This window comes from Pavona decussata, unplaced genomic scaffold, assembly GCF_977016875.1.
Source record: "Pavona decussata unplaced genomic scaffold, jaPavDecu1.1 SCAFFOLD_366, whole genome shotgun sequence".
Taxonomy (NCBI): domain Eukaryota; kingdom Metazoa; phylum Cnidaria; class Anthozoa; order Scleractinia; family Agariciidae; genus Pavona; species Pavona decussata.
This window is the reverse complement of record NW_028145742.1, coordinates 2,604,321-2,619,105: the sequence shown is the minus strand read 5'-3', so window position 1 is coordinate 2,619,105 and position 14,785 is coordinate 2,604,321. Positions and strand designations below refer to the sequence as shown.

The 14,785-nt window shown below is 38.9% G+C and overlaps 2 protein-coding genes and 2 pseudogenes across 4 annotated transcripts; 3 read left to right on the top strand and 1 right to left on the bottom strand.

Moving 5' to 3' along the window:
- Positions 1-3,062: 3,062 nt before the first annotated feature.
- Positions 3,063-4,202, bottom strand: LOC146452799 (uncharacterized). The gene has a single exon (XM_085097338.1). It carries the CDS (start codon positions 4,154-4,156, stop codon positions 3,344-3,346), a length of 813 nt encoding a protein of 270 aa, XP_084953464.1. The 5' UTR covers positions 4,157-4,202; the 3' UTR covers positions 3,063-3,343.
- Positions 4,203-4,219: 17 nt separating this feature from the next.
- Positions 4,220-6,730, top strand: LOC146452798 (uncharacterized). Its single transcript, XM_085097337.1, has one exon. It carries the CDS (start codon positions 4,497-4,499, stop codon positions 6,519-6,521), a length of 2,025 nt encoding a protein of 674 aa, XP_084953463.1. The 5' UTR covers positions 4,220-4,496; the 3' UTR covers positions 6,522-6,730.
- Positions 6,731-7,176: 446 nt separating this feature from the next.
- On the top strand, positions 7,177-8,492 carry LOC146452797 (retinol dehydrogenase 12 pseudogene; annotated as a pseudogene). Its single transcript, XR_014859649.1, has one exon. The product of XR_014859649.1 is annotated as a retinol dehydrogenase 12 pseudogene (transcript).
- Positions 8,493-9,540: 1,048 nt separating this feature from the next.
- LOC146452796 (retinol dehydrogenase 11 pseudogene) lies at positions 9,541-12,474 on the top strand (annotated as a pseudogene). The gene has a single exon (XR_014859648.1). The product of XR_014859648.1 is annotated as a retinol dehydrogenase 11 pseudogene (transcript).
- The last annotated feature ends 2,311 nt before the right edge of the window (positions 12,475-14,785 follow it).

The following is a 14,785-nucleotide window of genomic DNA, read 5'->3' as shown; positions in this document are numbered from 1 at the left end:
TTTAATTTGTTCGTGGCGCGAGCTGTGGGGATCTGCGATCCACCTTAACATTATTGAGTTCCACAAACACATAAAAGTAATCCAAACTGTGGCTATCATTTATTGTATTGCTTTTTTGTTTGAGACTCGTAAGATCTTTGATCTTGGATCGACTAAATCATACAACTGACGTCACGTTGGTTTTGATTCTTCAAATTGTAACAAAACTGTAACTTTATATATACAAATAAACTAGATTAACTTTCCCTGGTTAATCATTTACCATATGGCCTTCGAAAAACCGGTTGTTAGGCTGGTTTGTCAATGATACTAAGTGCAAGCGTCAATACTACTAAAAATTATGTCGTTATTGTCATGATACAATTACAAATGTCGTTATTGTCATTACACAAACAAACGTTCTGCTCTTGAGATATGAACCCTCTACTCTCACATTAATTCGGAATCTTAAAACTGCAACACAACTGTAACTGTAAATAATCTGGATTAACTTTTATGAATTTGCCAAAGTGACTTGTGAAAAACCGGAATCTGGTTTTGTTGAATCGTTACTTTAACTAGCGAGCAGTTTCCTTCCTTCACCCCCCCCCCCCCCCTTTTTTTTTTTTTGGTGGGCAGGGAAAAAATATTTTTCCCTTTTCTCGTTTGTTTTTGGGATTTGAGCATGCTACATTTCGAATCTTCATTTCTAATTCTCTCTAGGATCGGAGAAAAAAGAGAGAAAAAAGTTCACTGCCTTCAGTTTATAATTTCTTTCAATTTCAGATTTCCGTTTTTCCCTTCCTTGTAATCAGAGTTCCATTAATAGAAAACGGAACATAAAAATAAACAACAAACATGTTTTTAGTAACTATAATATGCAGGTATTACTTATATTTGAGAGATAACTCTCACGACAATAAGCTCTAGTGTATTTGCCGTTGCCGATTAAGGCATTTTAATGGTCGAATTGTCCAACTGAGTAAAGCTTGAGGTTGGCCGCTGATACGATTGGTCCTTAAAATTTTTAACGGACGTGCGTAAATAAGCTGAAGTAACGTGTACTGGGACTTCAGTGGCACAAACAAATACAGCTGACGATAAAGTTATCAATTCAATTCGAAAAACAAACTTATAAATTTTTTGCGACACTTTCTAATTTTGCATATTTTGTGAAAACGGGAAAATTCAGTCACGAAAATTAAATTAAGTGACTTGCCGTGCAAGCCTTTAGAAAAAGTCAAAGTGCTGCGATGTACACTTCAAAATCTTGAAATTCACGTGTCGCGAAAAATTCATTTAATAATGTACACAAGCCAACGAATCTCATGTTAGTGGTGGTATTCACTGTAGTCATGTTGGTGCTTACAAGCGGAACTATACTGAACGAGGATGCACAGGGGGAAATTTCCGTCCTTTGCTGCATGCAATTACGATGACATTTCTATTTTTATGTATTTTTTTTTTCAGTTTTCGCTCGCACCAATATGATACCGTGAAAATAACCTGCAAGGATTACATCTTGACTTGTACCCCCCTCAAGAAAATTAAGGCATGAGTCTCTAGTTATTTACTTGAAAAAATAAGAGGGTGGCCTATCATCTGAAGATTTAGCCGTAACTTCGTGGGACTTTGGCAGAGTAACATGGTTGCAAATGTCAAAGTATTGACATACACGATGTATGTAAATTGAGTTACGTGGTACGGCCGTAACGTCGTGAGACTTTGGAGAGTAACATGGTTGCAAATGTCAACATATAGGAGAGTCTATGAGAGTATATGAGAGTCTAGATCCACGTCTGTTAAACTCACCCCCCACCCTGACCCCTCACCCCTCACCCCCCACCCCTCAGCCACTCAGTCAAAGACTACCACTGCACATTACCAATGACCCCCACCCACCCCACCCCCATTTTCCTTTGCTTCTCATGTGGAGTGATTTGCTACTTTTTCTCCTTTTGGTTACTTTTTCAAACAGTGTTCCCAGAGCTAGAGGGGCATTGTAGCTAGAGGGGCTACTGTAATTTTTTTTATTTTATTGTTATTTTTTTTTTGTAAGTGTTTAAAAAATAAAAGTTGTATAAAAAAAAAAGGTACGAATAGGAGAGATAAGACATGAACATTTTCCCTGTCTTTCATCTTAATAATAATAAAGAAACTTAAAAAAACAATATGATGTTGGTTTCTCAGTGGTTTCACTATTACCTTGTTTTGTTATCGTTTTCTACGTTGTAACGTTAACTATTATGTATTTCTTTTAGTTGTTTATTAGCCTGTATCGTTATGTATTCCCACTGGGTTATGTAGCCTCTTTACAAACCACTCCTTGTGAATATCACACCACTTGACGCCGACCAGTTTGAGGCTATTTTACCTTGTTTATTTGCTGAGATAGTACATAGTTTTACGTACAGTCTCTTTTTTACTTTGGTTTGGTGTGGTTGAAATTTCTACATGCTTTTGTTTGCCTCATTTTTCGATGCCTCTATTTACGTTGTCACTTATATTTAACTTTCACACACATCTCTGTACTTTAACTGTTGTTATAAACTATACACGTATATCACAGTCTGTAACCATGCACATATTTCGCCGTAACTAAATGCATATATCACTGTACTGTAACTGTTGTAATAAATTTGATCGCTGGCGGCTCCCTCCACATACTGTTGTGTTCTTTGCGTATAACTTATAATAGAAATGTTTTCTATTCGGCTGAGCGTAACCAAAGAGAATAGAATTGCTCATGCCTTTTGTCAACTTGCACTTTCAAACTGTAACATTTTTCTCTTTGTAACTACAGTTTGACACACATGTGAACTCTGAACTTCAAAGCTCAAGTAATGATCTGCATGTTTTACTGCTGTCAGTCATAATTATAGCAACATCTGACATTTCTAAAAACTACAGATACCAACAAAATGGGTTAAAATCAACCAATCACAGCACTTCAACATGACCTTTTGACCCTGCTGAGCCAAATTTCCTTTTTTCTAAGAAGTCTGCTGCGCTGATTGACAGAATTAAAAATATATTGGTTGGTCAAATCTTGAACTTCAAAGTCCACATTTTATTGCAATATACAATAAATACGAATCAACAAGTTTTTCGAAATTGATTTAACTATAAAAGTTAACGTTAAAAGAGAACGACGTTTCGACCGTCCGACGGTCATTTTCAAGTTCAAAATGAGAAGTAAAATATGTGCTTATATACAATTGTGAAAAAACTAATGAGATGCTGACTTAAAAAGCTCTAAGATATTCACATCTAAACAATATCAAAAATAATAGCGTGAATGATAAATACAAAGGAACGCTAAAAACGATAAAAGGTAATTAAAAGGTATTTAAAAGTGAAATAATTAAACAAATAACTTCGCGCGGATCGAGTCGCATTGTTTGTTCAGTTTCGGCTCTAGGTCGCGAATAAACAACATCTCGAAGATCAAGCAGTCGAGTTTGCTCTGACACTTTCTCAGGATTCTGAAGTTGCTTTTAATGGTCTCTGGATCCTGTCCATGCTCGTCCTTTACATGATTGCCAATTGCAGATCGTTTGTGTTCCTCCACACGTTGATGCAAGTGTCGACTCGTGAAGCCAACATAGTCTGCATCGCACAGACCACATTTGAAATAATAAACAACGTTTTGTTGATTCACAATGGGACGTTTATGTTCCTTTGGTTTGATTTTGCTCTTAATCTTCCGACTTGTGTAGACAGAATGGACATCAGCATCGATCTTTCGGCTGAGATCACTAAGTTGGTGTCTCACCGCGTTCGCCGATTTCTGGTCTTTGAAAGGTAGGACGATTCTGACGAGAGCTCGTTCGTCGGATACCCGTTGTTCAGGACATGCATTCTCAGTAACTTTCGTTTCAATAAAATGTGTGATGGTGTTCTCTACGACGGTTTCAGGATAATGCAAGCGAGAAAAAATCCCTTTAAGACGTTCACATTCCTGATGGAAAAAATGCCAATTCGAAGAGAGTTTGAACGCCCGGTTTAACATTGTTTTCAGCAGAGAATGTTTGTATTTCATGTCAACATGGCCTTGGTAGTGCAGTAAAAGCCCAGTATCGGTTGGTTTCCTGTAGACCTTCGTGTCTAGTCGGGGGCCATTTCTGATAATCACCATTCCAAGAAAGGGAAGTTTGCCGTTGTCTTCGAGTTCCATTGTGAAACTGACTGAGGGGTGGATTTCATTCAGTGTCGACAAGAATTCAGAGGATGATGAAACTGCTATTGAATTCTTGAAACTTTGTCAAAATCTCGAACTGACGCCAACCTTCGCAAAAGTTGATCAGACGAAATCCAAAAAGTGGACACGATCAGCGAGGACGTTTGAGGAGAATGTCGTCAAGGAGGAACTACGCCAAAAAACAAGACGCCTGACCGAACTCAGGGAAGAAATCAATGAGATTCATGATGAGATCCGTGGAAAATGTCCTCCTCTTCGTTTCGCCTGCATTCTGAGAACGATCGTCGCTCTCCGCAAAGAACAATACCTTCTGTTGATGAACGGTCACACAAAAAAGATCTCGAGGCTTCTCAGCAACAACACTGACATCGACGAGCATATCAAGAATCTATCTTCATATAAGCTCTCCTTCTTCCAGAAGCTTGCCTTATGCCGTGGCCTGGACTTCGCTCTTCCACAACCGGTTTCGCCAATGGAAATACAGGCAACCTTTGAAAAAGCCTACTGGAAACTAGAACCAAAATTAAGCGATGATAACAAAGAGTTAGCAGCTGCAACGCTACGTTCTATTGCCCTTAATTACATCAAGAGGAAAGGCCCGACACCACCAAAATCAATGCTAAGAGCGATAGGTCAGCTGAAGAAGAGAGACGACATCGTAATCACACGCCCAGATAAGGGCTCGGGGGTCGTGGTCATGGACAAATCAGAGTATGTTAGCCTACTGAAGGAATCATCAATCAGTGACGAATCAAAATTTATACCCATCAGCCTTGAAAGACCAAAAACAAAGGGAAGGCCTCCAAAGCATTACCACCCATTGCTTCAAAAGGAGAAGGAACTGTCCTCCATCGTGAAAAGAATTCTACCCAAACCCGTTGCCGACTCACTGATCCAAAAGGGCTCTAGGCTCGCACACCTGTATGGATTACCGAAGACCCATAAGAAGAAACTAGCGGTGCGTCCAATCCTGTCAGCGACAGGAACCTACAACTATAAACTTGCTAAGTGGCTGGATCAAAAGTTAAAACCTTTGTCCGTCAATGACCATACCGTTAATGACATCTTCTCGTTTGCTGATGATCTACATGGGATGAAAATCGACGAACACGATATTTTAGTGTCACACGATGTTTCATCTCTTTTCACAAACGTGCCAGTGGATGAAACAATTGAAATCCTAGCGGAGAAAGCTTTTAAAGACGATTGGTTCAACAAGCAATACGACCTTAACATCACAAAAACCAACCTTATAGAGTTGTTAGAGGTTGCTACAAAGAATCAGCTTTTTCAATTTGAAGGAAATCTGTACGAACAAGTGGACGGAGTTGCTATGGGCTCTCCACTTGGGCCACTCATGGCAAATGCATTTATGTGCAATATCGAAGAACAATTGACAAACCAAAACAAGATGCCCGCTTTCTATAAACGCTATGTCGATGACACTCTCAGCAAAATGCCCGATGTTTCATCATCCTCTGAATTCTTGTCGACACTGAATGAAATCCACCCCTCAGTCAGTTTCACAATGGAACTCGAAGACAACGGCAAACTTCCCTTTCTTGGAATGGTGATTATCAGAAATGGCCCCCGACTAGACACGAAGGTCTACAGGAAACCAACCGATACTGGGCTTTTACTGCACTACCAAGGCCATGTTGACATGAAATACAAACATTCTCTGCTGAAAACAATGTTAAACCGGGCGTTCAAACTCTCTTCGAATTGGCATTTTTTCCATCAGGAATGTGAACGTCTTAAAGGGATTTTTTCTCGCTTGCATTATCCTGAAACCGTCGTAGAGAACACCATCACACATTTTATTGAAACGAAAGTTACTGAGAATGCATGTCCTGAACAACGGGTATCCGACGAACGAGCTCTCGTCAGAATCGTCCTACCTTTCAAAGACCAGAAATCGGCGAACGCGGTGAGACACCAACTTAGTGATCTCAGCCGAAAGATCGATGCTGATGTCCATTCTGTCTACACAAGTCGGAAGATTAAGAGCAAAATCAAACCAAAGGAACATAAACGTCCCATTGTGAATCAACAAAACGTTGTTTATTATTTCAAATGTGGTCTGTGCGATGCAGACTATGTTGGCTTCACGAGTCGACACTTGCATCAACGTGTGGAGGAACACAAACGATCTGCAATTGGCAATCATGTAAAGGACGAGCATGGACAGGATCCAGAGACCATTAAAAGCAACTTCAGAATCCTGAGAAAGTGTCAGAGCAAACTCGACTGCTTGATCTTCGAGATGTTGTTTATTCGCGACCTAGAGCCGAAACTGAACAAACAATGCGACTCGATCCGCGCGAAGTTATTTGTTTAATTATTTCACTTTTAAATACCTTTTAATTACCTTTTATCGTTTTTAGCGTTCCTTTGTATTTATCATTCACGCTATTATTTTTGATATTGTTTAGATGTGAATATCTTAGAGCTTTTTAAGTCAGCATCTCATTAGTTTTTTCACAATTGTATATAAGCACATATTTTACTTCTCATTTTGAACTTGAAAATGACCGTCGGACGGTCGAAACGTCGTTCTCTTTTAACGTTAACTTTTATAGTTAAATATATAATAAACTCAATTAAATTCGTCTGAACGACGTATAAACTAGGTCTAAGCGACTACTCGTAGGCTACATAAATAAGTGAACAAACGAAAAGAGCATACTGAAGGCGCGCTTCTTTAGCTCGCAGAATGGGAATTCAATTGGATGGAAAAATAGATTTTGATGAAATAGTTACTGTCGTTTAATACCGATAACATGCTAGGAACGTAGTGGACTGGGTACGAGTCTAATTATTCCGTGACGATCTTCCGTGACGGGTTGCGGCCCGTGAGAAAAGATAACATCGGCCTAAGGGAGGTGACGTCATCAGGTTATTCTTCGGAGCAGCCACGAAGGCTGCTCAGAAGAATAACCCGATGACGTCACCTCCCTTAGGCCGATGTTATCTTTTCCCAACCTATGCGACGTGCTTCTCAATGCAAACAAGATGGCTGGCTTTGTAGTTGCAATTGTTATAACGGCGATCGCAGTCCTTTATGCTGGTAGAAGATACTTTCAGGGGCCAAGATGCCAGAGCAAGAGAAGCCTGAAAGGCAAAACAGTTGTGATAACCGGCGCAAATACTGGCATCGGCAAAGAAACCGCAGTGGATTTAGCTGCGCGCGGAGCGAGAGTGATAATTGGGTGCAGAAATCTCGAAAAGGGAAAGGAAGCGATGAAGGAAATTCAAGAACGCAGCGGAAACCAAAACGTCTTCCTTGAGAAGCTAGACCTGGCCTCTTTGGAGTCAGTCCGCTCATTTGCAGACAAAATCCTGAACAGTGAGTCGCGCCTTGACATCCTGATCAACAACGCAGGAGTAGGACCTTGTCCGTATCAGAAGACCGAAGATGGATTTGAAATACACTTTGGTGTGAATCATCTCGGCCATTTTCTTCTAACCTTGTTACTCCTTGACCGGATAAAGCGTTCTCAGCCGAGCTGCATCATAAACGTTTCCTCTTCAGGTCACAGAATGGGAAGTGGAAAGATAAAGTTCGATGACATTCACCATGAGAAAAGTTACAGCAGTTGGGGGGCCTATTTTGAGAGCAAGCTTGCAAACGTGCTATTTACTCGGGAGCTGTGCAAACGCCTGGAAGGCACTCATGTGACTGTGAATGCAGTCCATCCGGGAGCAGTCTCCACTGAATTAGGGCGACACTCTATTATCTCCAGTATAATTTTCTACCCTCTCATTTGGTATTTTGTTAAGACCGCTCTGCAGGGTGCCCAGACCACTATTCATTGTGCAGTCTCCGAAGAGATGGAAGGTGTCAGTGGCAGATATCTGAGAGATTGCCATATTGTAGAGCCATCCAAGGGCGCTCAGGATGATGATGCCGCAAAGAAACTTTGGGAGGTTAGCTTGAAGCTTGTTGGATTGGACAAATGATATTCTGCACAGTTCTCATCAGCCGCTGCACATTCACAATCATTGCAGTAACAAAGGCAGAAGAGGTGGCACCTTTTAAGGAAGGTCTGTGAAATGATGGAATGAGATATTTTGTTGTGAACTGTAAGTCATAGAAATAGAGCATTGTATACCGTAGGAGAGTAGAGGACAATTTATTGTATACCGGTAGTACTTTTACGCAATGTTACGCATATTATACCGTTAAGTTACAAGTTGGCACTGAACTTTGTTTTAAGTATTGATCACTTGAAAGAGTGTTGATTGTCCTATTGTTTCCTTGCATGAAGTGTTTTTGTATGATACGCTATTAAAATTGCATTAGACCACGCCCAGTGAGTATTTTTAATGATCTTGTATTAAGCGGCCACCTGTATTAAGCGGCCAGTTACTCAAGTCCCGAGGGTGGCCGTTATATACAGGTTCGACTGTAAAAGCTTTTGGATAGAAGATGCTTTTGAAAAAAACATGAAACTCAAATATCAGTCAATTATCGCTTTGCTATGTTGTAGTTATCCATCTTATGTAAGACATTTTTGACTGCGCAACTTAACCTAAGAGACGCTATTTTTACTTTCAAATGTATGACGGGTTGCGCCCCTGACTACCTTAGATCCTGGAGCTAGTTACCAGGGGCCAAGCTTCCGGTCGCGTGACACGAAATTCACAACAGTTAAATATCCCTTTATTCAGAACAGCTACCGGTCAGCAGTCCTTCCAGTACAGAGCTGTCAGTTTATGGAACAGCTTAGATAAAGATCTTAAACTTAGTAAAAATCATGAGGTTTTTAAGCGTAAACTTAAGCATATATTACGGGACACTTAGGTATTTATAGACTTTCGATTAGTAATTTACTACCCTTTTATGTATCGTTCTTATATGTATATATATGTTAATTTACCTTATTTTTCATTTTAAACATGATGTATTGATCACCGAAAAGCCCCTCTGGGAAGTGTTCAATAAAGTATTACCTATCTTATAAGCCTGTGGTCTGGTGTCTCCACGCAAGAGGCAATTTTCGTGCGCACTCCCTTGTTTTCTGACGTTGCCTTGAAAAACGAAGAAATTTGTTGTGCCAACATAAATGAAGTTTTTCATCCAAACATGCAAACGCAAAGCCTTAATACCACAACAAAATATTACCTTAAATGTTGTCCGCATGCTGTGTTGCAATAAAAATCGTCAGGTGTAACATCACCTTTACTTTAAGGGACTTCTCGTGGGCTACAGAAATTAGCGAACGAACGAAAAGAGCATCATAAAGGCGTGCTTCCGTAGTTAGCACAAAGGGAATCGGATGGAAAAATAAATTTTGATGATATGATTGATATGATTACCAAAGGCATGAAGGAACGTAGTGAACTGGGTACGAGTCTCTTATTATTCCGTGACCATCCGTGACAGGTGCAAACAAGATGGCTGCCTTTGTAGTTGCAATCGTTATAACGGCGATCGCAGTCCTTTATGCTGGTAGAAGATACTTTCAAGGGCCAAGCTGCCAGAGCAAGAGAAGCCTGAAAGGCAAAACAGTTGTGATAACCGGCGCAAATGCTGGCATCGGCAAAGAAACCGCAGTGGATTTAGCTGCGCGCGGAGCGAGAGTGATAATTGGGTGCAGAAACCTCGAAAAGGGAAAGGAAGCGATGAAGGAAATTCAAGAACGCAGTGGAAACCAAAACGTCTTCCTTGAGAAGCTAGACCTGGCCTCTTTGGAGTCAGTCCGCTCATTTGCAGACAAAATCCTGAACAGTGAGCCTCGCCTTGACATCCTGATCAACAACGCTGGAGTGATGGCCTGTCCTTATCAGAAGACCGAAGATGGATTTGAAATGCAGTTTGGTGTGAATCATCTCGGCCATTTTCTTCTAACCTTGCTACTCCTTGACCGGATAAAGCGTTCTCAGCCAAGCCGCGTCATAAACGTTTCGTCTTCAGGTCACAGATTTGGAGGTGGAAAGATAAAATTTGATGACATTCACCATGAGAAAAGTTACAGCAGTTGGGGGGCCTATTTTCACAGCAAGCTTGCAAACGTGTTATTCACTCGGGAGCTGAGTAAACACCTGGAAGGCACTCATGTGACTGTGAATGCAGTCCATCCGGGAGCAGTCTCCACTGAATTAGGGCGACACACTGTTTTCTCCAATATAATTTTTTACCCTCTCGTTTGGTATTTTGTTAAGACCCCTCTGCAGGGTGCCCAGACCACTATTCATTGTGCAGTCTCGGAAGAGATGGAAGGTGTCAGTGGGAAATATCTGAGAGATTGCCATATTGTAGAGCCATCCAAGGGCGCTCAGGATGATGATGCTGCAAAGAAACTTTGGGAGGTTAGCTTGAAGCTTGTTGGATTGGACAAGTGATATCCTGCAGAGTTCTTATCAACCTCTCAGTCAAAGACTTCTACTGCACATTCAAAATGACCCCCACCCTCCCCGCCCCCATTCTCCTTTGCTTCTCATGTGGAGTGATTTGCTACTTTCAACTTCTTTTGGTTAGTTCTTCAAACAGTGTTCCCAGAGCTAGAGGGGCATAGTGCGTCAAGAAAAGTTAAACTCTAGGTATAAATAGGAGAGATAAAAATTAAACATGAATATTTTTCTTGTCTTTCATCCTCCAATGTTTTGTTACCTTCTCAAATTTCTCATTGCCAGGTTTTTGTTTTCGCTTTCTTGTAACTTAAACTATTTTGCCCATGTCTATTGGTACATTGCATCAGATCATGTTTTTGTAACTTTAACCTAAGTTATTCTGTTATCTCATTGCAAGTGTTTTAAATTGTAATATCTTTTTGCCATAGGGTCCGTTTCAATAATACCCTGAAGAAGAAAGGCCACACCATTTGAAATGTTGGAAAAATATATTTCCTTGCCATGAAATCAAAATCAGTCTTGCTCTTGTTTATATTATGTATTTGTCAATTGCAACAGGATCAAAATAATTACAATAATTGTTATGGCCCACAACATAATCTCTTGATATAACACCAAGCACAAAGGCCTCAAAAATAGTATTGCTTTATGTATACAGTTTGTCACGTCAAGCAAATTAAGCAAAATTAGCTCAGTGGTAGAGTATCCGAACCAGTAATCGGAAGGTCTTAGGTTCGACTCCTGATAGGAGGACTCTGTTTTTTTTTCTGAGTATGCCTGTGTCATTTACTGAATAATACATCATTCTCAAGTTATCTCCCTTGCCATATCTAGTATCATTAAGTCTCATTTACAGCCTCCCTGCTCCCTTTAATTTAATTGGCGGCCATTTTTAAAAAATTGCGGTTCTCTCAAGAAAACTGTAAAAGATTCCTGAGCTCAACTTGTGGACATCTGCTACAGTCGTATTTTGATCATTCATATTTGTCGTCCTAGGTCCAAACTTTTATTTCAGTTTGTATAAATTGTGTTTATAAAGACCCAGGTTATGATATATTTTTATTGTAAGATAAGAAAAGATAAATAGAAGATATTACATGACCACGCGGAGATACGAAATTTCTCTTCAAGTGTTGAAAAATATTTCATGAGTGAGCGCAGCGAATGAGTAAAATATTTTTCAATAATAAAATAATAAATAAATATAAAACTTATATTGCGCATATACAATAGAAATATTTTCATATGCACATAACAGCAATAAGATAAACTTAATAAATTGGTTAAAAGCTTTCATAAAAATGTATAAGTAAATCAATTTAAAGCTATCTTAAAGAAGTATGTTTTGAGAGCTTGTTGCTTGTTTGAGAGCTTTGCCTGGTACCAACAGAGTTGCATTCCTGGACCTAAGATTATATCTTGACTGGGGAGCGATAGCACTGGAAGAGAAATTTTGTATCTCCAAGCAGCCATGAAATGTTCTGTTTATCTTATAAACACCAATGAAATACCAATAATTTTAATTGCAAAAGGCGCGATTTATTATGTAACCATAGCAGCGGCGATCTTTTTTACATGTGAAGATAACATGTTATTTTCACGTGTGAAGATATCATGTTGGCGCGCAAAAGCTCACCTGGTATTTCATTGGTGTTTATATAATAAGATAATTTTATTATATGACATTCAGGATATCTCTGATAAAAAAAAAACTATATACAAAATTATTACAATCACGTGCTAAGAAATAAAAATATATCAGTGTAAGCTTAAAAGATCTATGGGCTATAAAAAAAACAAGAAAGTGATAGAATTAAAACAATATTTTGCCGCATGGGAACATCGCAATTAGCCAATAAGTAATTAACATGTTCACTTTCATTGTTTATTCTATTAAAAATTGCACCCATTAGTAAATAAAGATTTTACTTACTTTATCTCCTTGGAAGTTGAAAGTTCACAGTTTCTGCTACACCAAAGAGGTAACAGTACATTCAGCTTAGACCATGCATGCCCATAAAATGTTTCGTTTCCCATTGTCCTCTCTCCTGGATTAAAATAAAAATAAATGTCAAAAAAGTTGAAGGGGTCAGTGCGGCATAACAGACCTATAGTATTGGGACAAAAAACATTTAACCCTTTAAGCACTGATAGTGATCAGCATCAAATTTCTCCTCGTAATATAATGCTTATTCAAACCCTGAGGTCATGAGAATTAAGGATGTGATCACCCAAGATGATTGTTCTTGATATTTTAATAACTTCTCCCAAGTAACTTTTACAAGAAAAGTAGGGGGACAAGATAGGAGAATTTGTCCTTTGATATTAGGGGTTAATCACGACATATGGTTCAGTCGCTCGCTAAGGTTTTACCAAGCGAAACGAAAATGGAGCCTGGTTTGCAGGTTGTGGAAAAACGTTTCCGACAAAATGGAAACTAAAACTTGAGAAAGCAAGACACTTACACACGTTGTGTGAGTTCCCAGTACACGAGAGCGATCGGCGATCTGATCTGAGGTGAATGAAGGTTGAACCAAACTAATTTCGAAAACGTAACGGTCATCCAAACAAAGCCGCGAAATTATGCGCAAAAAAATCTGATAGAATAATTTAATACAAACTACAAATACATGCGTGAAAGAATGTGGTTAGAAAGAACAAAAAATACAGTTAACAAAATAACAATGCAAAAATGAGGCAGTCTATCAGTTTTGCTTGCTTATTTGTTGTTTTGGCTCAAATTTCCATATGGTATTCAATTCCTTCAAAAAGGGTCGCCCAGGGATTTTTATCTTAGCTTGCGCTTCGTTTGAAGTAAAAACCCATTGTCACGGCCAAGGTTTTATAATTATCCCAAAACGAAGCGCAAAAAAACGGAAAAAATATTGGGGCAACGTTTCTTGAAGGTGTTGAAGGAAATATACAAAAAATCCGGCAAGTCTGAGCCAAAACAACTGAAAACGAGCTAAAATCAGTGCACTGTTGGTCGATGATACATCGATCCTTTGTTTCAATTCGAAGGAAGCCTTCCAACTTTTTTCTTTAACTGATATTCTTTTAAGTATTTTGTGGAGGGTGGGTCCTGGGAATTTTTATATGCTAAATGTCTCTTTGCAATAACGTTGTAGTTCACTTGATATCTGTCAGAGTTTAGTTGTATAGGAAATCTGAAGTTTCTTCGGCAAAATCTCAGTTCAGAATTTCGTAACACTGGAAAACTAATTCCTATCGTTTATATCGTTAAAAATGCGAAAAAAAGGTCACCTGGTATTTTTGTAAAGCCAAGAACAGCTTGTAAATTGGCTTAATTAAATTACGTACTCAGAAAACACAGAAAAGTCAAAAGTTAACGCCGTAGGAAAATTAATGTACTTAGAAAAGTCAAGAAGCCAAAACTAGTGCTGTGCGAACGTACTATTCGCATAGAAAACACCAGAACATTTCCTCCGCCTTGAATGGGTTATGGCGGGAAAACAGAGGGACGCTCTCTTTTCCCGCGACAACCCATGCAGGGCGGAGTAAGGAGCTATGGGGCAACCACCACCACTATAGGAAACCCGTAGGAACGCAAAGAAGAACATCAAGGCCAGAAGTCCAACTTCTGTCGCTTGTATTTCTTCACCATTCGGTTCATAAAAAGGCTTTTGTCGCCGTTAACAAACTCGCATTTTACATACTTAACTATCTCGCCACGTGTCGTTCTTTCAATCTTTTGCTTTTGTTTTGCTCTTATTATTTTAATACAATTGTATTGCTAATGCATGTATTATATTAGTCTTTATATTAGGTATTTTTTAGTATTAGTAGCCATATTTATGTCTGCTATTATATTATTATATTATCTCATTCTTATTTTAGATTAATTCATATTGTAATGCGCATTTGATCAAATTATTTGTTAATCTGCGCAATAGAAGTATTAAATTATTATTATTATTATTATTAACATTAGTTGAGGAAGTTCATGCTGCATAAGCCCAATGGTTTATTTGGGCTTCCTCGCCATTTTCCTTTATTTCTTTACGACTCTGTAAATTAAATTTGGTGGCAAACAATAAAAAAATTGATCCGAATGCAACGCTAACTCGAAAGACTGACACAAATTTGCATATAGCAAGGTAAATATAAATGTAAAACACAAGGAAGTAAACTAATACAAAGCTAACACCTAGAAGACAATATACACTTATTAATCAAACATTTGTTACAGCCCATATAAACATGGAAACGGACCTGTCATACGGTTTG